Here is a 22,319-nt window from a genome sequence, read left to right as displayed (position 1 = left end):
TATGTATATATGTTCTAAGTCATTTAATGTATAAATTAATTATAATTTGATTCTGATTAACAAATTCATATTTGTATGATTTGATCTAGGCTTTAAATAAAAGTTTGCTCTACATTACATGATTTAATGAGTAACTTTTTAAAGTTGAAAATAAAAATAAATAAATAAATAAATAAAAATTATGCAAAAGAATTTATTATTAATTTATTACTCTTATCAGACTCATCGCTGTCATAAAAGAATATATTTCTTGATTTATTAAATTTATTTCTCGATTTATCATTTTAAAAAATTATATATTAAATAATATTATTTTTTAGAAAATAATTTTCGGAATGACACGTGGCAAATCTCACAACTTGAAGTAACAAGATTTGTTTAAATTTTGCTACTTCAACTAGCGAGATTATGTCATAGCTATTTCGGAAATTATTTTCTTAAAAAAATATTATTTAATATATTAAAAAAAGAAAAAAGAAAAAGGATAGATTGGGAAAAAACTCCATTGTTCTTCCCACCTGGTCGCCGTGAAGAACAAGAAGAAGAAAGAGAGAACTCAACGTCTCCCTTCGTAGTTCTCTCTCTCTCTCTCTCTCTCTCTCTCTCTCTCTCTCTCTCTGTGCAGAGATCCATGCAGCCTCCATGCCTCGATCTTCCTTTGCGCTATATCATATCTCAGCTAGTCGTCTCTCACATTCATTTCGGGACCTTTTCTTCATACCCACTACCTTAGCTCTCATCACCTCTTTCTTCCTTATCTTCTACATCTCCTCCACCTCAAACCTGTTTGTGCATACTGAACGATCTCATCTTTCCACAATATCATCACTTGGGTCTTCGCGAATCTTTCCGCTCACCAAGAGACCCACCCAGATTTCGCCTGAAAGTTTTCCGTTAAGCCCCTTCGATTCGTCGCAGAGTCCGGTCAAAGCCAATCAAAGCCCTCCTTTGGCAAGCGATGGCGGTGAAGGACCTCCAAACGGTATATGAATTTCGAGCTTTATGCACGCAGGTTGTCTTTAATTTTTGAATTATATATTTTCAAGAGTATGTTAAAAGACGAAAGTGGGAAAACTTATAGGATCTTAATTGAATTTCAGCGTGAAATGAAAGCCTGTGAGTAGTGAATTAAAGTTCATGATTCATCTGCAAATTGTTTCATTTTTTTTGGTTGGAATTGCGTGATGTCACACTTGGGGGCAAATCATTACCTTTGTCTGGAGAGCGAAAAGGAATTTACGTCACATTTGGTTTGGAACGGGCTGAGAATGGAATATAATAAAAAAAAAAAATTAAATTAAGAACATGGAGAAATCAAGTGACAAATTAGAATAAATTCTCTAGGATTTCATATCTTAGATACCAAATATATTCTTATGTGTTTAGCATTCAATTCTTGTTATGGCTCTTTAATTCATCATTGATCACTTTCATTTGTTCTTAGGCGTGCTGTTTCTGTTCCATCCACAACTGTACAAAAGAAGTGTATTGTCAGTTGTCCTTGACAAGGAAAACTATGGAAGACTCTTGTTCGGGAATCAGTTTTGTCAAACACAAACTTTGGATGAACTTGAGTATGAATTTGTGCTCAATTAAAGGAATTCACTATTATCCTGCCTTGTGAACAGTTAAGAATTTAAGAACAAACTTTCTATAGTTGTTGGAAGTTGAAACTTGGTATCTAAAACCAGTATCATGAAGGTTTCAACTTTCTAACACAGTAGATTTTTTTTTTTACTTTGATTTTCAACCATATACAACATTAGTATATTGAAGGCCACAACTAGTCAACTAGTTAAGTTAAAGGTGCCAAGTGTCATGGGTTGAATATTTCACACCTTTGTGAATGAACCGTGCGGCGCTAGCTAAAGCCCTCTTATTTAACTAGTCAGCCTATTGTTTACCACAATTCACCAACAATACACTTTCATTGTCATTTAATCAGCCATAAGCGAAAGCAGTAATCAAATTATGAAAGCAGTGACACTTAAGTAGTAAACATTGAAGTAATGTGATTTATTAACAACACCTCCGTTAACATTGTGTGTCTAGCAAAGGAGGCAAGTAGACTAAACATGTTGACAATAGCTAGTGATTTTTACAAGTTGATGAACACTCACCCTCCCCTAAAGAGCTCACTTTGACACTAGGAAACATAAAAGTTACCGAGGAGTCATACTATCTTTTTTAGCATAGGGAGAAACTATTACTAGAAAATAAACCTACACTAGTATTTACATGATGGAAACCCATCCCAAACACAGGAGACAAGTGGTCATAGGCAAGCATAATGCCCTGAACAAGCTCGGTTCATGACGCTCCTCCACTTTTGCGGTCGACATCCTCATAGAATTTGACGCTAGGTACACTTCAACTTTGTCCACCAATGGTTGCATATCTTCCGCGGAAACCAAGTTGATTTCTTCATCACCAAGGCCTTTCCACTCCACTAAAAACTCCCTCCGCTTCTTCCTTGAGGATGTGAACTCTCTGTCTGCAAGGATGTCTTCAACTTCATGTCTGCCAGGTTGCACTGTCTTCAATTTTACTCTCGTTGACTTACTTCTGCTCGGATCTTCGGTGTCGATGTTGAACGGCTTGGGGCAGCTGACGTGAAACATAGGATGCACTTTCATCCAAGCCGGAGGGTCGATTCTGTAAGAGACCTTCTCGACTTTGGCCAAGATGGGGATTGGTTCTTCATATTTAGGAAGTAGTTTCCTATCTCGTCCCCATAGTGACCTGATCTGTTTAGGATTGAGCTTAATGAGCACCAAGTCACCTACGTTGAAGTGTTGCGGTCTTCCCCCCTAGTCTGCTCACTTTTTCATCCTCTTAGAAGCTTTCTCTAGGTAGGTTCGGGCAATCTTTGCATTTCGTCTCTATTCTTTGGTGAAGATGTACGCCTTGAGATTCTTTCTTCTGTACGACTTGTTCGCTGTGTGAGGTAACTACGGTTGCTGGCTTGTAACAAGCTCAAAAGGGCTTTTGTTGGTTGTTAAGCTGCTTTGGGCATTGAAACAAAATTAAGCCACATCAAGTAGTTGCACCCAATTCTTCTGGTTGGCATTGAAGAAATGGCGCAAATGCTCTTCTAGTAGCTTGTTGAATCTCTCCGTCTGTCTGTGGATGAGAACTTGAAGAGATGTCAAGCTGTGAATCGAGGATTCTGAAAAGTTTTGTCAAGAAGTTGCTGGTGAATCTTAAGTCTCGGTCACTAACAAAATCTTGGGGAACACCCCAATACTTCACAATATTCTTGAAGAACAATTGTGTCGTATCCTCTGCTGAACAATACTTTGATGTGGGTATAAACGTACCATACTTCGAAAACCTGTCCATAACCACAAGCATAGACCCTACATCTCCCACTCTGGGCAGGTTGGTGATGAAGTCTAGTTACTGGTAGGGGCTCCAATAGCTCTGCAATCTTCTTCCGTTCCACCTTGTCTTGTTGGCAAGTGAGACAAGTTCGAGTATAATCAACCACATCATCACGCATGTTGGCCAATAATACCTTTACTTTAGTAAGCCCAAAGTGCACTGTCATCTTGAATGTTCGGCCCATATGGTATGAAAGTTAAGGTGTAGTCCTAAGAAGGGGGGTAAATTGGGTTTTCAAAATTCTTTTAAGCCTTTTTACAAATTCACAATCTTTTGTATACTTAGCAAACATTCAATGATATTTTTAATTTTAAATGCTCAATTACATCAACCACAATCCACACTCAATATTAATCACAAACAAAATACCTTTAATAACAACCAATCAATCAATCACAATACTTAACCAATTTTGTGAGAGTTGCAGCACTTCCTTATTTTAGATTTTGCAAAATCTCAGTTTATAGCCCTATATGAATGAATATTTGAGCACTTCTTTTAACCAAGATTTCCGCAAGCGATTAATCAACGTACTCCCTTTAAGGTTTCCGCAAAAGATTAACCAACGTACTTTCTTAAATTAAAATGTCTTCTCAATCTCAATTTTCAGCAACTTGCACTTTGAAACACAATTTGTTTATGCTGAAATTTAAAGAGTAAAGGGTAAGAGTGAGACTGAGATTTTTTACGAGGTTCGGCTTATCCTTAGTCTACGTCCTCCCCTTAGGCAAGACCACCTAAGAATTCAACTAACACGTTCCTTTGTGGGCGGAACAAACCGTTTACAATTCCTCCTTTAGGGTGGAGCCCCCTCTCCAAGTGATACCCCACGCTCGGTTACAACGATCTAATGTCCTGAACTGTTGAAAGAAACAAGGAAACAAGAGATAATTTCTTTTGTACAAGTGATGCTTTCAGATAGAGCTGTTTAGTACAATTGAAAGCACTAATATACTTCAAAACAAATGTCAAAGGAAATTGAATTGAAGCTCAAGAACTAATTCACCGGATTTCTTCTCTTGATAAGAATCAGCAATTCAGAAGTTTGAACTCAAAGAAGATTGATCAGAGACTCAGAATATCTCAACAATTTTCAGTATGAAGATGCAAGCAAGAGAACTTTGAGAGAGCAAGAGCAATTTTGGCTTGAGAGTAGATTTTGAATACTTGAGTATGAATTTGATTAGAGAAAACATGTATTTATAGGCTCAAAAAAGTTTAATTCGTGTTGCCCAAGTTACTTGGAGTGTTTCAAGTTTATACGAAATTTGGGGCACAAGAAACATAAATTTGAATTTTAAAACTTTTAAAAAATATAACCGTTAACAGTGTTCAGGCGCCTGAGGTCATGGGGTCAGTTGCCTGAGGTTTTAGAAAACTGTGTAATTTTCAACTGAAAATAGGGTCAGACGCCTGAGGTTACCTGGGTCAGTTGCCTGAGCCTACACTACCTCTTTAGAATTTCTTCAGGAGAATCTTCAGGCGCCTGAGGTTTAATCTTCAGTTGCTTGGACAGATATAAATTCTTATTTTCAGGCTATTTTTCAAAAACACTTAGCCATCTTGCTTTGTTACTTTAAAAGAACATTTTCTAGGGTTTTAAAATAAGGTCTCTAAGTCCATGACAACCCCCAATGAGTTTCAAAATATTTCAAAATGATATTTAGTATGAAGTATTTACATAGGTTATCCTAAAGCCTTAAACACTCTAAGCTTGAAGTCTTCATATGTGTCTTTTCTTTGAATCCTCTTAGACTTGAGCTTGAGTCATCTTTAGGCTTCTGTATGCTTTGAACATTTTGGTCCATTTGAGCTTTCTTTTGATCACATTATTAATGGAGTATGACTTTATGAAACTTGTGATCTTGAACTTGTATTTCTTTTGATCATTTGAACTTTGCCATTCAAGCTTACCTGAAATATCATCAGTTAAACACAACATGTTAAATTAACCTTTATTTGTTATCATCAAAACGAGATTCGAAAGCTATGTTAGGTCAGCAATCTCCCCTTTTTTGATAATGACAAATAAGGAGCAAAGATGAGAGAACCTTGATAAGACTCCCCCTTACAATAAGCATGCCTTTTAACAAAATGATGATTTCAAATATGAGTAAGTTAAAAATAAGTCACAATCAAGTATATTGCATTACAGCTCATGTCAACGTATATGCTTATAGTCTTATTCTTCTTATGTTCTTATGTTCATTTTTGCTTTTACTCCCCTATGCTATATGCCAAGATTTATATGTTTTACATATTTTCTATGTTCTCAGTTTTCATGATTGCTCACTAAGATACTTTCTTCTCATGTTTGCTTTTTCATGCTTGCTCAATATCTCTCCCCTTTTGACATCAATAAAAAAGAATATGAGGAGCAGTGACACAAAAAGTCTTAGCACATAAAGAGCATAGTCATATTACACAAAGTCATAAGTAATGGAGTTACAAGCCAAACAAAAACAAACAAAGCCAAACAAAAGCAACATAAGACAAAGCCAATTACATAGAGAGTTCTTAATACATCACAAAGTGGCAAATAAATCAGTTATCATCAGCATCATCATCATTCTCTTTAGCTTCCTCTTCATCACTTTCCTCACTTCCGTCCTTAGATTCTTCATCATCACTTCGAGGAGCAGAACTAGTATCCATAGGATCAACACCACAAGATGAGCTAGCTTGATACTGCTCGATGTGAGTGAGGCGTTGATCAAGTGAGGAGACATTCTCTTGAAGGATTTGAAGTCCTGATCGCATATCTCTACTGAAAGTAGAAAATTCATGATGGAAGGGGATAAACCAAGAGGGAGTGTTAGCTGGGGGTCCTTGGTCCTGTGCTGGAGGAGGAGGAGGAGGTACAACTGCTGCTCTTTGAGGTCGTCCTCCTTTCAAACACCAACCCTGATCGTGCTTTTCATAACCCATTTGCTTAAGGGTTGTGAAGGTGAACATGTCATATCTTGTATGTTTGATGAACAATTTAGTAGGTGTGGTAACAGTAAGTTGAGCAAAGATAAGGTTCAATACACCTGCATATGGAAGTGTTACACGAGTAGCTTCCAATTTGGCCCACATCCATTTCAAAATGTGGCTAGAGAGATCAAGTTTCTTCCCCTTTAGTAAACACCATAAAACAAAGCAATCAACATAGGAAAGATGATCATATGAGCTAGCCTTAGGTAGGATGTTGTTGGAGATGATTTTGTGAAGTATTTGGGCCTGAGATTCAGCTGTTTATACATAGGTGGATGGCCAAAATAAACGGGTTCGTTTACCATAATTAGTGGCAAAAATTCTTCGGGTGTGAAGCCTTGCTCTAGAATCCAAGTTTGAGCAAAGGCTGGACATTCAAATTCACCCAGGGTGATATGCAAGATGTATGGAGTCAAAACAATCTTCTTTCCTCTAACCTTAGTGGTTAGAACATTTTCGCCATGGATCATGTTTGCATAAAAAATTTTGACCAAGTTGGGATGCAATCCTTTGGATTGATAAACTACGAAATTCTTCCAACCTATATTCCTAAACATAGGTAGGATTTACGGAAATTCTAAATCAATGAAGGTGGTGTTGATGACCTTACCAAAAATCGGGTCCGTTGAACAGAGATGAGAATGATAACGAAGCTTCGATTGAGGGGTGAGAAGCCATTGTTCGATGTTGTTATCGTCCCTTCTGGAAGAAGATCCTTAGTTTGCTGTAGTCTTGGCACGAGCCATCTTTGATTTTTGGAGGATCAAGGAAATTAGTCAAGAGAAACCCTAGAATCCGTGGGAAAAGATGTAGGAGAAAGATTTTGAGGCTTTGATTCGAGGGATTTTGAGTGAGGAATCAAGGGAGACCAAGGGTTGGAGCTTCGGGTGAGTGATGGAGCAGGGTTCAGTAGCCTAAAATTTGAAGAGTTAGGGTTTTCGTGCTTAAAAATATATAGTACCCGCGAGTTTAGGCGCCTGAAGCTTAAGCTTAGTCACCTGAAGATTCTCTAATTGAATTTCAGCAGGCAGTAGCACCTTAGTAGCCTGAGGTCTGATGGCTCAGGTGCCTGAGCCTAAAAAATACCCTGTGTAGGCGCCTGAATTTCCAAGCTCCGTCGCCTGAAGTCCTCAATTTTTTAAATTTCTCTTTATACTTAGCATGAAACCTTCCTAAATCACTTCCCTACATGTAACAACCCAAGTCCTCTTCTAATGGATATAAATCTTTCTTCGAGAAGAGGTTTTGTGAAGATATCCGCCCATTGGTCATTTGTATTTATAAATTCAAGTAGGATATCTTCTTTTTGAACATGATTTCTTAGAAAGTGGTGTCTTGTGTCAATGTGTTTAGTTCTTGAGTGTGATATTGGATTTTTAGAGATGTTTATTGCACTTGTGTTATCACACTTAATTGGTATGGTGGAATATTCTAGATTATAATCCTTTAATTGTTGTTTCATATACAATGTTTGTGCACAACAACTCCCTGCTGCTACATACTCGGCTTCAGCTGTGGATAAAGTTATGGAGTTTTGTTTCTTAGAAAACCAAGATATTAGGGATCGTCCTAGAAAATGACAAGTCCCACTTGTACTTTTTCTATCAATTTTACATCCTGCATAATCGACATCCGAATAACTAATCATTTCGAATCTGGTGTCCTTAGGATACCAAAGTCCTAAATCGATTGTACCTATCAAGTACCTTAGGATTCTTTTTATAGTTATTTGATGTGATTCTTTAGGTGCTGATTGAAGTCGTGCATGCATGCATGCACTAAACATTATATTCGACCTACTAGCTGTTTGGTATGGCAAACTTCCTATCATACCTCTATAATATTTCATATCTACCCGTTTCCCTTTTTCATCTTTATTGAGGCTTATGGAAGTACTCATGGGGGTACCTATGGACTTACTACTTTCCATATCGAATTTCTTAAGCATATCTTTTATATATTTGGATTGACTTATAAAAGTTCCATTCTTTGCTTGTTTGATTTGTAATCCTAGGAAGTAGTTCAATTCTCCCATCATGCTCATTTCAAATTCCTTTTGTATACATTTTACAAATTCCTTACATAGATTATCATTAGTTGCACCAAATATAATATCATCTACATAAATTTGGATTATGAGCATGTCTTCTTTCTTAGTCTTAATAAATAAGGTACTATCAACCTTTCCTCTAGAAAAACCCTTTTCTAGTAAGAATCCACTAAGTCTTTCATACCAAGACCTAGGAGCTTATTTCAAATCATATAAAGCCTTAGTTAACTTGTACACATATTCAGGTTTTTGAATGTCCTCAAAGCCCGGTGGTTGTGCTACATATACCTCTTCATTTATAAAACTATTTAAAAATGCACTTTTTACATCCATTTGATACAATTTAAATTCCTTATGAGATGCATAAGCTAAAAGCATTCTTATTGCTTCCATTCTAGTTTCGGGAGCAAATGTCTCAACATAATCTATTCCTTCTTCTTGGTTGTACCCTTGAGTTACAAGTCTAGCTTTATTTCTAACTACAATTCTATTTTCATCCTTTTTATTTCTAAATACCCACTTAGTTCCTATGATTGAATGGTTATCTGGTTTGGGAACTAATTTCCATACTTTATTTCTTTCAAATTGATTTAATTCTTTTTGCATGACAATTATCCATGAGTCATCACTTAGAGCTTCTTCAACATTCTTTGGTTCACCTTGAGATAAGAAAGCATAGTGATTGCATAGATTTTTCAAAGAGGATCATGTAGTTATACCTTGTGATGGTTCTCCTATTATTTGATCTTTTGGATGATTTCTTACATATTTCTATTCTTTTGGTAATTCAGTATTTTCAACAGCATCATTATTTGATTTTTCTTCATTTTCTTCTTCTTTTGCTTCTTCTATTTCTAAGTCTTCTGATTTTTGAGTAGTTTGAACTTCTTCACCTTTTATTGATTTATTGAATGAATTTTCTTCATCTAATGTTACTTGAATTGATTCTAAGATTGTAAGAGTTCTTTTATTGTATATTTTAAAAGCTTTGCTTTTTAATGAATACCTTAAGAATATACCTTCATCAACTTTTGCATCAAATTTACCTAAATCATCTTTATCATTTAATACAAAGCATTTGCATCCAAAAACATGGATGTAAGAAATGTTAAGCCTTCCACCTTTCCAAAGTTTATCGGGAGTTTTATTCAAACTTGATCTTATTGAAACTCTATTTATCACATAGCATGCGGTATTTACCGTTTCAGTCCAAAAGTATTTTGGTAGATTATGTTCATTTAGCATTGGTCTTGTCATTTCTTGAAGAGTACTATTCTTTTTTTCAACAACTCCATTTTGTTGTGAAGTTCTAGGTGCTCAAAAATCATGATTAATTCCATATTCATTGTAGAATTTTTCAATTTCTTTGTTGTTGAATTCTCTTCCTTGATCACTTCTTATATTGGAAACATTATATCCTTTTTCATTTTGAAATTTTTTACATAAATTTATTAACATGTTACAAGCTTCATCCTTGGAGGTTAAAAATAATACCGAAGTAAACTTAGAGTAGTCATCAACTATGACAAAGGCATATTGCTTACCTCCTATGATTTGAGTTCTAGTAGGACCAAACAAATCTAAATGAATAAGTTCTAAGGTTTTACTAGTAGAGATATGTTTCTTCTTTTTAAAACTTGTCTTAATTTGTTTTCCAAGTTGGCAAGCATCACAAATTTTAACTTTTATGAATTTTGTATATGGTAAACCTTTGACTAACTTCTTTCTAGATAAGTTTGATAATAGGTCCATGCTTGCATGTCTTAGTCTTCTATGCCAAAGCCAACTAGCTTCATTCATGGTAGCTAAGCATGTTACATCTTGAAAGATTAAGTTTTCAAGGTTTATACAATATACATTATTTACTCTATAAGCTGTGAATAGAATTTCATGTTTTCTTGGATTTTGAACTATGCACTTATCTTGTTTAAAGATTATGTCAAGCCCTTTGTCACTCAGTTGACTTATGCTTAAAAGGTTATGCTTTAATCCATCAACTAACAAAACATCATCAATTGTAAGTGATGGTTCTTTACCAATTTTACCAATTTCGACGATTTTACCATCTTTTTGAACTAAGGTGGTGAACTTTGTTTTATCTCCCGTTATATGTCTTGAACACCCGCTGTCCAAGTACTATTTTTCCTTTGATGGAGTAGTCCTAAAGTATACCTACAAGGAAGGATTCATGGTGTTATTTTTGGAACCCAAACATTTTTAATTCTTTTTAAGTCATACCTAGTTTTAGTGTTTACTTTCCATTCATTCTTGATTTTGACATACTTCTTTTTGAGTGGACAATTAAACTTTGTGTCCCTTATTCCTACACAAGTTGCAAGTAGTGTTTTCATGTATATTTGTAGAGGATGTACTTGCATAGTATTTTGCTTCTTTTACAAAGTATCTCATAAATAAGTTTTTCTTCCTTTTGTTTTCAATTCCATTGTAACCAATTCTTTGTTACTAACCATCCTTTGTTGTCCAACCATCTTTTCAAAATTTTCTTTTCCTCTAGTAAAATTATAAATGATCTTATCTTTATCTTCAATTTTACTTTTAAGTTCACTTATTTCTAGGTCTTTCTTGCTTTCACCATTTACTTGTAGTTTTACTAACTCTTGAGACATGTTATTAATTTTCTTCATTAGATCATCAATATGATATTCTTTTTCTTTTTCAACTGATTTAGAACTTTCTAGTTGATTCTTAAGATTTCTTTTGTATAAGTGATGCTTTCAGATAGAGTTGGTTAGTACAATTGAAAGCACTAACATACTTCAAAACAAATATCAAAAGAAATTGAATTGAAGCTCAAGAACTAATTCACTAGATTTCTTCTCTTGATAAGAATCAGTAATTCAGAAGTTTGACTCAGAGAAGATTGATCAGAAACTCAGAATATCTCAGCAATTTTCAGTATGAAGATGCAAGCAAGAGAGCTTTGAGAGAGCAAGAGCAATTTTGGCTTGAGAGCAGATTTTGAATACTTGAGTATGAATTTGATTAGAGAAAACATATATTTATAGGCTTAAAAAGGTTTAATTCGTGTTTCCCAAGTTACTTGGAGTGTTTCTCAAGTTTATACAAAATTTGGGGCACAAGAAACATAAATTTGAATTTTAAAACTTTTAAAAAATAATAGTCATTAACAGTGTTTAGGCGCCTGAGGTCACGGGGTCAGTCGCCTAAAGTTTCAGAAAACTGTGTAATTTTCAACTGAAAACAGGGTTAGGCGCCTGAGGTTATCAGGGTCAGTCACTTGAGCCTACACTGCCTCTTCATAATTTCTTCAGGAAAATCTTCAAGCGCCTGAGGTTTAATTTTCAGTCGTCTGAACAGATATAAATTATGATTTTGAGGTTATTTTTCAAAAATACTTAGCCATCTTGCTTTGTTACTTTAAAAGAACATTTTTCGGGGTTTTAAAATAAGATCTCTATGTCCATGACAACCCCTAATGAGCTTCAAAGCATTTCAAAATGATATTTAGTATGAAGTACTTACATATGTTATCCTAAAGCCTTAAGCACTCTAAGCTTGAAGTCTTCATATGTGTCTTTTCTTTGAATCCTCTTAGACTTGAGCTTGAGTCATCTTTAGGCTTCCATATGCTTTGAACATTTTTGTTCATTTGAGCTTTCTTTTGATCACATTATTGATGGAGTATGACTTTATGAAACTTGTGATCTTGAACTTGCATTTCTTTTGATCTTTTGAACTTTGCCATTCAAGCTTTCTTGAAATATTATCACTTAAACACAACATGTTAAATCAACCTTTATTTATTATCATCAAAACGAGATTTGAAAGCCATGATAGGCCAACATGGTATCATGACACTCTCTCAACAGTGTCTTCCTTAGATCTCTAGCTCGTGGCACAAAGAGCTGACTACCATGGGTCATCAGCAATCCGTTCAATCCAAAACTGAGATGGTTTCCCTGCTTCGATAAGCTTCATTAGGTTTTGCGCATCTGGATCTTTAGCTAAGTTCTCTTTGATGCGCTCCCACATTGTCATGGTAACAATACTCACAGTCAAGTGTGTTACCATTTGCAAGGCCGCCAACTCGACCTTCCTATTTAGTGCATCAGCAACTTGGTTCAGGTGCCCCGCCTTCTGCTCAAATGCGAAATTAAATTCTACCAAGAATTTCTGCTATCGGCCTTGCTTGGGTGTTAACTTCGGCTACGTGAAGAAGTGGCTTATACCCGAGTTATTTGTTTTCACCCCTAATCTTGACCCAGGTAAGTAATGCTGCCACACGTGGAGACAATGTATTACCGCTAGCATCTCCTTCTCTTAAGCTGTGTACTTTTCTTCCGCTTCAATATGCTTATGGCTATCGTACGCAACAGATTGTCCCTCCTATAACATGACTCCTCCAAGGGCGAAGTCTGATGGGCGAAGTCTGATGCATCTGTTTGCACCTCGAAGGATTTCATGACATCCTGGAGAGCAAGTACTAGATCTCTCATCATGGCATCCTTTGAAGTCGTCCAAAGCTCCCTAGCACTTCTTTGTCCAATCTCACCCCTGACCCTTCCTCAGTAGTTTTGTCATAGGAGCAATTCTCCGCGAGCAGCCTTCCACGAACTTCCTGTAGTAGTTGGCAAGGCCAAGAAAGGAATGCAGCTCCTTCAGTGTCCTTGGGATCTACCATTCTTGAATTGCTTTTACCTTTTCAATATCTATCTTGATATGACCTTGCTCAATCACATGACCAAGGAATTTGATGCTCTGCTGAGTGAAATAGCATTTCTCTTGCTTCACATACAAATTGTTCTCCTTCAGCCTGTCGGACACCTTCCATAGATGCTCTTTGTGTTCCTCCAGAGTGGAACTGTAGACAACAATATTATCCAAATACACTACGACAAGCTTGTCGAGGTACTTATGAAATAACTGGTTCATCAAGGTATAGAATGTCGCAGACACATTCGTCAACCCGAATGGCATCACCAAGAACTCATATGCCCTATACCGCGTCACACAAGTTGTCTTCGACTTATCCCTAAGCAATTCTCACTTGATAGTAGCATGACTCAGCTTATCCAACAGATCGGCAATCAACGGAATAAGATACTTGTTGCACACTATCACCTTGTCGAGCGCACGGTAGTCTACACCTATTCGCATGCTCCCATCATATTTCCTTTGAAACAACACCCAGTGCTCCGAATGGTACTCTAGAAGGGCGAATATATCTCGCTTCCAACAACTCATCTAGTTGTTTTCTCAACTTTACTAGATCTGGAGGCGCCATCTGATATGGCCCCTTAGGAGGTGGTTTCACTCCTGGCAATAACTCAATCTCATGTTTCACACCCCGTTGTGGAGGCAAGTTATGAGGCTGCTTATCCGACATGACCTCCTTGTACTCATCCAACACAACTTGGATGGTCGTAGGCACTAGCTTTTGGCCTACTTCTTCATCTACCACCACCGTGGCTAGATATGTCTGCTCACCCTTTCTTAACCCTTTTTTGAGTTGCAGGGTTGAAAGGAACTTCTCATCATCTTCTTTCTTTACAACGACTTTCACGATGCAAGGGTGATCTCCCATCAGACACAGAGAACAAGCAAAAGGAATTAGCGCTGCCTTAGTCTCCCTTAGGAACTCCATTCCCAAAATGACTTGGAAGTCATCCAACAACACTATTGTGAAATTCGCATGACTTGCTCACTGCCCAAGCTTTACAATCACTTGCTTGGCTAATCCTAGAGTAGGCTGGGCTACAGATGTCACTGCTTTCATGCGTCCTGAATCCTTATCCAAGGATAAGTTGAATCTCCTTGTGTCTGCCTGTAAAACAAAATTATGGGTAGCCCCGGTATCCATCATAGCACGGGTACTCTTCCCATTGATCTTCAAGTCCACAAACATCAGTCCTTTCGCTTGTGTAGCTTTCGGTGCTTTCACCTGCTTTTCCAATGCGTTCACCAGCTGCATTGCACCCATCCTCGAGGTATCCTCCTCTTTCCCATCACTTTACACTACCCGATTTGCAGTGGAAGCTTGCAAGGGATTGAGTGATCCCTTGTGAGGGCACTCAACAACTCTGTGAGGGCCTCGACACAAGTAGCATGAAATTCTACTCTTTCCAGTGTGCGTGTTGAACCCTCGCAATGATGAAACTTCTTTTGAAGTTTATGTCTTAAATTCGGCTCCCCCACTTTTGAGTCTGCCATTCTTGAAAGACTTTCCGTTGTTTCCCCCTACACCAAACTCTTTGGACGAAGTTGTATTATCACCAGCGTAGTCAGTCAACCGTTTTGCGGCAGCTTGTGCAGTATACAAGTCTTGACCTCTTTGCTTATGAAGTTATGTTCTTGCCCACAGTTTCAACCCCTTAAGAAAATAGAATAGCTTATTCTTTTTTGACATGTCCCCGATATCGAACATCAAAGTAGAAAATTGTTTCATGTATTCCTTGATTGATCCAGTATGCTTGAGGTCTCTCAGCTTCTTAGCATTGTACTCAACATTATTAGGAAAGGATTGGGCCTTGAGCTCTCTTTTCAAGTTTGCCTAACAATTTACAACATAGCATCCATTTTCAATTTCATTGTACTTAGTATGCCACCATAGTTTGGCATCACCAACCAAGTACATAGTCGCAGTATCTACTCTCGCCTATTTTAAGTCTATCATCAAAGTGCAAAAGTATTGTTCCATATCAAATAAGAAGTTCTCCAACTCCTTGGCATCACAGGCATCCCCATACGTCCTAGGTTCTGGTACCTTGGTCTTGCTAAACCCCGGAGTGTTGGAGTTTCCTATAGCAAGAACTATCACATTCACCTTTACAATCAGATTAGCCATCTGAGCTTGCAAGGTTTCCACAATATGGTGAAAATCCTGACATTTCCCCCATCGAACTTTGTTGATGCTTTTGTGATCCCTCCAATTCATCAACATGTTCCGTTTGTCAAGCCATCTCTATGGCCACATTGTTGGCTGCTGTCTTAGCCTGTGCTTCTAGTACACTAATTCTCTCGGCATTGGTTGGCATGATACTTTACCAAAGCTTTACCAATCCCACAACAAAGGCAACTGAATTCACCTAGCAACTAACTAAGCTTTGATACCAGGTGTCACAGGTTGAATATTTCACACCTTTGTGAATGGACCATGTGGCGCTAGCTAAAGCCCTCTTGTTTAACTAGTCAACCTATCGTTTACCATAGTTCACTCGCAATACACTTTCATTGTCATTCAATCAAACATAAGTGGGAGTAGTAAGCAAGTTAAGAAATTAGTAACACTTAAGCAGTAAACATTGAAGCAACGTAATTCATCAACAACACTTCCTCTAACATTGTGTGTCTAGCGAGGGAGGCAAGTAGGTGAAACGCGTTGACAATAGCTAGTGAGTTTTACAAGTTGATGAATACTCACCCTCCCCTAAAGAGCTTTTTGTGCTATTCTCACTTTGCCACTAGGAAACATCAAAGTGACCAAGGAGTCGTTTTGCCTTTTTTAGCATAGGGAGAAACTACTATTGGAAAATAAACCTATACTAGTATTTACATGATGAAATCTCATCCCAAATGCACGAGACAATTGGTAACACGCAAGCATAATGCCTTGAACAAGCTCGGCTCATGAAGGATACATGGTGTTTCCTTTGGCTATGGAAGATGTCCAAAATCTAGACCCGATGACATGCTATTTGTATGCATATGCCTAAACACATGTGCACACATATCAAAGCTTGTTTATCTATTTTATATGGGAGTGAAAAATATGGTGAAATCTAATGCCTTTATGTGCATTCTAGAATGAAAAGATGATATGCCTGTGCATATTGTGTAATTTAATAAAAGTCAAAACAGTTGTTGAATTTGTGTTGTAGACAAGAGATGCCAATTGTCAATAGGTAGAGTCTATTACATGTCACAGCTTATAAGCGGATTTTATGTGTACTCTTTTTGTGAGATGAGAACACATTATTTGGTTATATCTGTCAAGTCTGATGCTTTGTTGCCTATGGATCTCAATGATGGAACATGTTGCTTGGTTGGTCCACTGCAACCATCACTACCTATTTAAATATGTCTTGTCTTTTTTTTTATTATTTATTTCTTGTTATATAATTTCTTTGAACTGGGGTTTGGGTCAGGGAAGGCTATAAGATTTCAGTTAATGTGCATGAATATTTCTTTTTCTTGACTTTAGACCCTGGAAACTCTTCATTCTTATGGTTCAGGAAACTATGTAAATAATGAGGTGTTCCATGACAGAGATATCTTTCTGGAAGGCTACAAAGAAATGAATAGAAGCTTTAAGATATATATTTATCCTCACCAGCGGGACGATCCCTTTGCAAATGTTTTTTTGCCAGTGGATTTTGAACCTGGGGGTAATTATGCCAGTGAAAGTTACTTCAAAAAGGTTCTTACGAGAAGCCATTTCATTACAAAGGATCCATCCAAGGCAGATCTCTTCTTCCTGCCTTTCTCTATTGCAAGGTTGCGACATGACCCACGGGTAGGTGTCAGAGTTATCCAAGAGTTTATCAGAGATTACATCCTAAACATTAGTCGGGACTACCCTTATTGGAACAGGACTGCTGGAGCTGATCATTTCTATGTTGCTTGCCATTCCATTGGACGGTCAGCCATGGAGAAAGCAGATGAAGTGAAATTCAATGTCATTCAAGTTGTGTGCTCTTCAAGCTATTTCCTATCTGGGTACATTGCTCACAAGGATGCATCTCTGCCTCAAATTTGGCCAAGAGGAGGGGATCCTTCAAATCTTGAGACATCAAAAAGGTGAATACTTCTTTCAAGTAACATTCTTGTTTATTATGCATGGGACATGCACAAGTATCAGAATCCTGTGCTTGCAGTCTAGAGTGGATGGTCATTGATGTTAGAAAATTGGTACAAAACATCAAGGATAAATTAAATCTTGCAGAAGCAGTTATGAAAATTCCTCTTCTTATATCAGAATTTCTGTTCTTTTTAGGGTTTCTCTTCCTGTCCGTTCAAAGTAATGTTTGACCACCGTGAAGTTTTTAGGAGATTTTTTGTTTCTTCTGCCTTATGCCTCTATAAGGTTATGCATCTGCTGTGATAGCTGCTTTATTCCACCCAAGAAAGCCAATTATGCTTTTCCAGTTCAAGAAAAATTCTTGTGGATGACCCTACTTCACTTGAATGATTTGATGATTGTGTGCAGAACTTTTTTTGTAATGTGAAAAAAGAGGGGAGGGGGGGGGGGGGGGGAGGGAGCATTAACCAGCCTGCTTTTGCCTGCGCAATTTCTGAATCTGAAAAAGTAGGTTAATTATTTTCAATGTTGACTTTTTGCATATATTATTAATTTCATGAAATGGATTAAAATCTCTCTTTTTTATGCATAGTCGAAAACATTATTGAAATGTCAAAGTAGCTACATTAAGAATGATTATAGGAAGAGGAGATCCATTATTGTTTTGATAAATTGTGTGCTCATCATTGAATGTTATTTTGTTGACTACATGAACTTATCTTCATTGACATGAAATTGCAGGAAAAAGCTAGCCTTTTTTGCCGGATCGATGAACTCGCCAGTACGCCAAAAGCTTCTGCGAGAATGGAGCAATGACTCTGAGATCTTGACTCACTTTGGTCGTCTGAAAACGCCTTATGCTGATGAGCTACTACGGAGCAAGTTCTGCCTCCATGTCAAAGGATTTGAAGTAAACACAGCTCGCATAGCTGATTCGTTGCACTATGGATGTGTCCCTGTGATCATCGCCAACCACTATGATCTCCCATTTGCAGACATATTAGATTGGAAGGCCTTCTCAGTAGTCATCACAACATTAGACATACCGTTGTTGAAGAAAATTCTTCGAGGGATACGCTCCAGTGATTATTTGATGTTACAAAGGAATGTCTTGAAGGTGCGTCAACATTTCCAGTGGCATCTTTCTCCTGTTGATTATGATGCTTTTTACATGGTTATGTATGAGTTGTGGCTTCGACGAAGTTCTATAAGGATTCCATTGAGTTCTGCTGTATAAGGATTCCGTTGAAGTTCTATTGTATTTGGGTGTTTAGGATTTAGATTTAGAATTTTATAGATTGGAAAGAAATTCAATAAAAATTTATATTACATTTTATTCAAATCTATGTAAATCTAAACAAAGGCTCAAAATATTACTGATTTTATACTTCAAATTTATTACTGATCTTTGTAGCTCCTTTGTGTTGTCCACATTCCTTGAGCAACCGAAGAGCCTAAATGGGGTTTGGTGAATAATTTTAGCTTTTGCAGTGAATCAGTTCTCTGCATTAACTTTAAATTACTAAAGGAACAAAAAATCCATTGTGGATTCTCAATAAGGTGGTCGTGAAGGATTGCCTGTTTTGCTTTTTTATTCTCATAAAAGAGTGAAGAGAACATATATTTGTAATTTTGAAAGGTTTAAAATAAATAAAAATAACATTTTTGATTATTAAAATGTAATATATATATATATATATATATATAGCAAATTAATGAATTAAATTTTGTTTTAACTCATCATTCACATTTCATTTTTCTTAATTTTATTCATGTTGTAATGAATTTTATTTTTAATTAGTATTTGATATAAAGATAAAATAAAATATCTCTTTATTTTTCTCAAAAGAAAATCTTTTATTCTAACTGATCCTCAAATTAGTCTCCTTGTGATATTCTTGGTTTGAAATCTGTCATAACCCCAAAAAAGGACCCAAATGCACTCCCATAGCAGTACAATCTCCCTTTAACACTTGAAAGTTAAGGTGTAATCCCAAGAGAGGTGAATTGGGCATTATAAAATTTTTGTGTGAAAACTTATTTAATTTTAAAACTTATTTAACACGTGCTCTAAATATTTTAATCACCATGAAAATTTATTCAGTAAACAACTATACTAATTAACAATCATAAGTACAAAACCAAATCACAAAATTTACAAGAATAAAATCTATGTGTTTTCGTGCTATTAGGTTGCCTTTACACGATTAGGGTTAGCCTTAAATATTTAGGTTTGAATTTTGACCGTTTGCCCAAGTTTTGGTAGCAATATCTTTCAAAAATGGAAAGAAATCGCGCTGTTCGCAAAATAAATCGCGCACTTGAATCGACTGAACTGGATGTTCGGTCGCCCGAATCATTTAAAATGATGAATTTTGAAATAGGTATTAGCCTTTCGGTCGACTAGGGCTCGGTTGCTCGAATCAAAATTGTTTGGACTTTAACACTGGCAGTAGCCACTCGGTCGACTAAACCATGTGTTCGGTCACCCAAACTCTCTGATGCTAGACCAGGTTGTTCAAATTCATGCATTCAGTCGATTGAGCTTGAGCCTTAGTCACCCGAACATTCTAAAATTCATTATTGCTTCTAAGTTTTGATTCCAAAACTCATTTGTATTCTTTTGAAAAGATAATTGGACTTTGAAAAAATATTTTTCAATTTATTAAAAAAGGTCTCTAAGTCCAATTATTTATCCTAAGAGCTTCATAAACAAACAAAAACTTGAGAAGTACTTACATGAGACTTATATTACAATAAACATGAAATAAAATCTAAGTCTTCATGTCTTGAAGCTTGATTTTCATCCAAACTCTAGCCATTCTTCATTTTGCTTGTTTTATTCATGGCTTTTAAACTTAAATGTTGTCCATTGTGCTGGTAAGATATAAATTCACTTGAAAGCACAATTAGATACCTTACTTTGTCATTATCAAAATGAGATTAAGCCTTGCTAGACCAACAATCTTCCTGTTTTTGATGATGACAAATAAGGAGCAAAATGAGGTAGCCTTGATAAAGCTGCCCCTCACAGTAAGCATAAAACACAAAAAATGTTCAATATAGACATATTTGTTCAAGCTCAATTGTGTTTGAATTACCTCATTTTCAAAAAAAATTCCCTCGAAAGGTATTTTATAATAAAAAAAGATCTCCCCTTTTGAAAATACATATACAAGTTATTCTCCCCCTTTGGGTTATTCTCCCTTTTGGGAAAATAAAATATAAGGATAACATTCATTCTGCTTATTCTCCCCCTTTTGACATCAGTAAAAAAAATAATAGAGATTAACCAGTATGACACAACAAATGCCGGTCAGAGGAACAACAAATGCAAACATCTGTTTAGCAATCAACCATCATGCAGTTCATAACAATAGGACTATTAGTAGAAGGTCATAATCAACATTCAACAGTGCAACATACATACTCAGTTGTTGTAAAGACCCGAAAAATTAAAATGGTTGAAATAATAAAAAAAAAGATAAAATAACAAATAAATAAATAAAAGGTATGGCGTGGGAAAAAGAAGAAAAAAAATTAAAATTAAAGAAATTAAATTAAATTAAGATAAATTCAATAATTAAATAATTAGTTATTAAATTAAATATTTTTTACATTGGATCAAAAAAAAAAAACTAATTGAAATAAGAGAAATATATATATATATATATATATATATATATATAATAAGTATAAGTTAAAGTAATATATATATAAAGTAAAAGAAGAAAGAAGAAGAAGAACAGAGAAGAGGCGGCCAACCCCTCCTGAAAAATATTTCCTGCGCGTTCGTCTCTGTCTCTGTCTCTCTCTCTCTCTCTCTCAATTTCTCGGCAGATTTGCAGCAGATCGGGAAACGAAAGGTGCCGTTGGATTCCTGGTTCCGCTGTCGACATTTCTATTAGAGCAGATTTATCGTGGGAACGGCTTAGGCACTGTTCCTGGGGAAAGGTAACTTTTTCCCATTTTCTCAATTTTTCTTTAAATATGCGGTTAAATCAACGATCGGACACCACCATGGGGTCCTAGTCGTCATCGTCATCATCATTTTGGCGTTGGTAATTTTCCAATTGGGGTTTTCTAGGCCCTACTCCAAAGCGAGAGTGAGATTTGGGGAATTTGGAAAAATGGTTATATTTGCGGGTATTATTATTTATTTGGGAATTATGGCCCTAGGAAATATTTAAATAAGTATTTTATATAGAATTAATTTAATGAAACTAGGGTTTTTGAACTAAGGTCCGGGTGAGCACCGCAGGTATTTTTCGGAGTCCCTGTTGGCGCAGTTCAAGAAACAAGGAAAAAGGGAAATTTATATATTAAATCAGGTTTTTTATGAATTAAAAATGATTGTGTTATTTATGTATATATGTTTTTATGTGGATTTAAAATACCAGCCATGAAATTTATGTTTTATGAGCCCAGGATTGTCAATATAGTTATGTATATGTGAAAGTGAACGAATGAAAGTGAAATTTTTTTTTTGATGAATTAAATAAGAAATGAAATGTATTTTGAGCATATAAATGTTAAATGTGGGTTGACTTATTTTATGAGAAATATATATGAATTTTACTATTAAATTGTGTGACATGAGAATTTGTGTAAATTATATGTTAAATGTATGAGATGCAAACTAAGTAAGTAAAGCAATGAGAATAAAATATGATATGGATAATGTTGCCTGTGTATGTTAAATGCAACCATGTAAAGGTACAACAACTGAAAGCCGGGTTAACATATTCTAATGCATTTCTATGTGGACTAATTGTAGCAGATTCTAGTGCATTTCTATGTGGACTAACAAATGATGGCTAAAGAGCGGCTGTAGTACAAAGGAATGAAATGAAAATGTTATGAAATGAAATGACAAGGAATGACAATGCAATGAAATGAAATGTGAAATGTGAATGATACAAATGAGAAAGAGTCACTTAAAGTGAAATACAAGGAAATGTTAAGTTATGAATGTGAAAGAATGTGAATGATTGAATAACGATGGAAAGAATGATGTATTATGATATTAGAAGTATCTATGTATGTAAAACATGTTATGATTGGGCGAGACATACTCTTCGCCTGAGGGCTTGCTGAGTAAGGCGAGTGCACTAGTAGCTTCAGATGTGG

The 22,319-nt window shown here is 36.1% G+C and overlaps 1 protein-coding gene across 1 annotated transcript; it reads left to right on the top strand.

The window, feature by feature from the left end:
• The first annotated feature begins 486 nt into the window (after positions 1-486).
• LOC131151999 (probable glycosyltransferase At5g03795) lies at positions 487-18,531 on the top strand. Its single transcript, XM_058103548.1, has 3 exons — positions 487-982; positions 16,624-17,188; positions 17,931-18,531. Exons 1-3 carry the CDS (start codon positions 643-645, stop codon positions 18,424-18,426), a joined length of 1,401 nt encoding a protein of 466 aa, XP_057959531.1. The 5' UTR covers positions 487-642; the 3' UTR covers positions 18,427-18,531.
• Positions 18,532-22,319: the final 3,788 nt, after the last annotated feature.

Source organism: Malania oleifera, chromosome 1 (genome assembly GCF_029873635.1).
Source record: "Malania oleifera isolate guangnan ecotype guangnan chromosome 1, ASM2987363v1, whole genome shotgun sequence".
In the NCBI taxonomy this organism is placed as follows: Eukaryota; Viridiplantae; Streptophyta; class Magnoliopsida; order Santalales; family Ximeniaceae; genus Malania; species Malania oleifera.
Note: the sequence above shows the minus strand (reverse complement) of the source record. Positions and strands in the feature narration are given on the sequence as shown.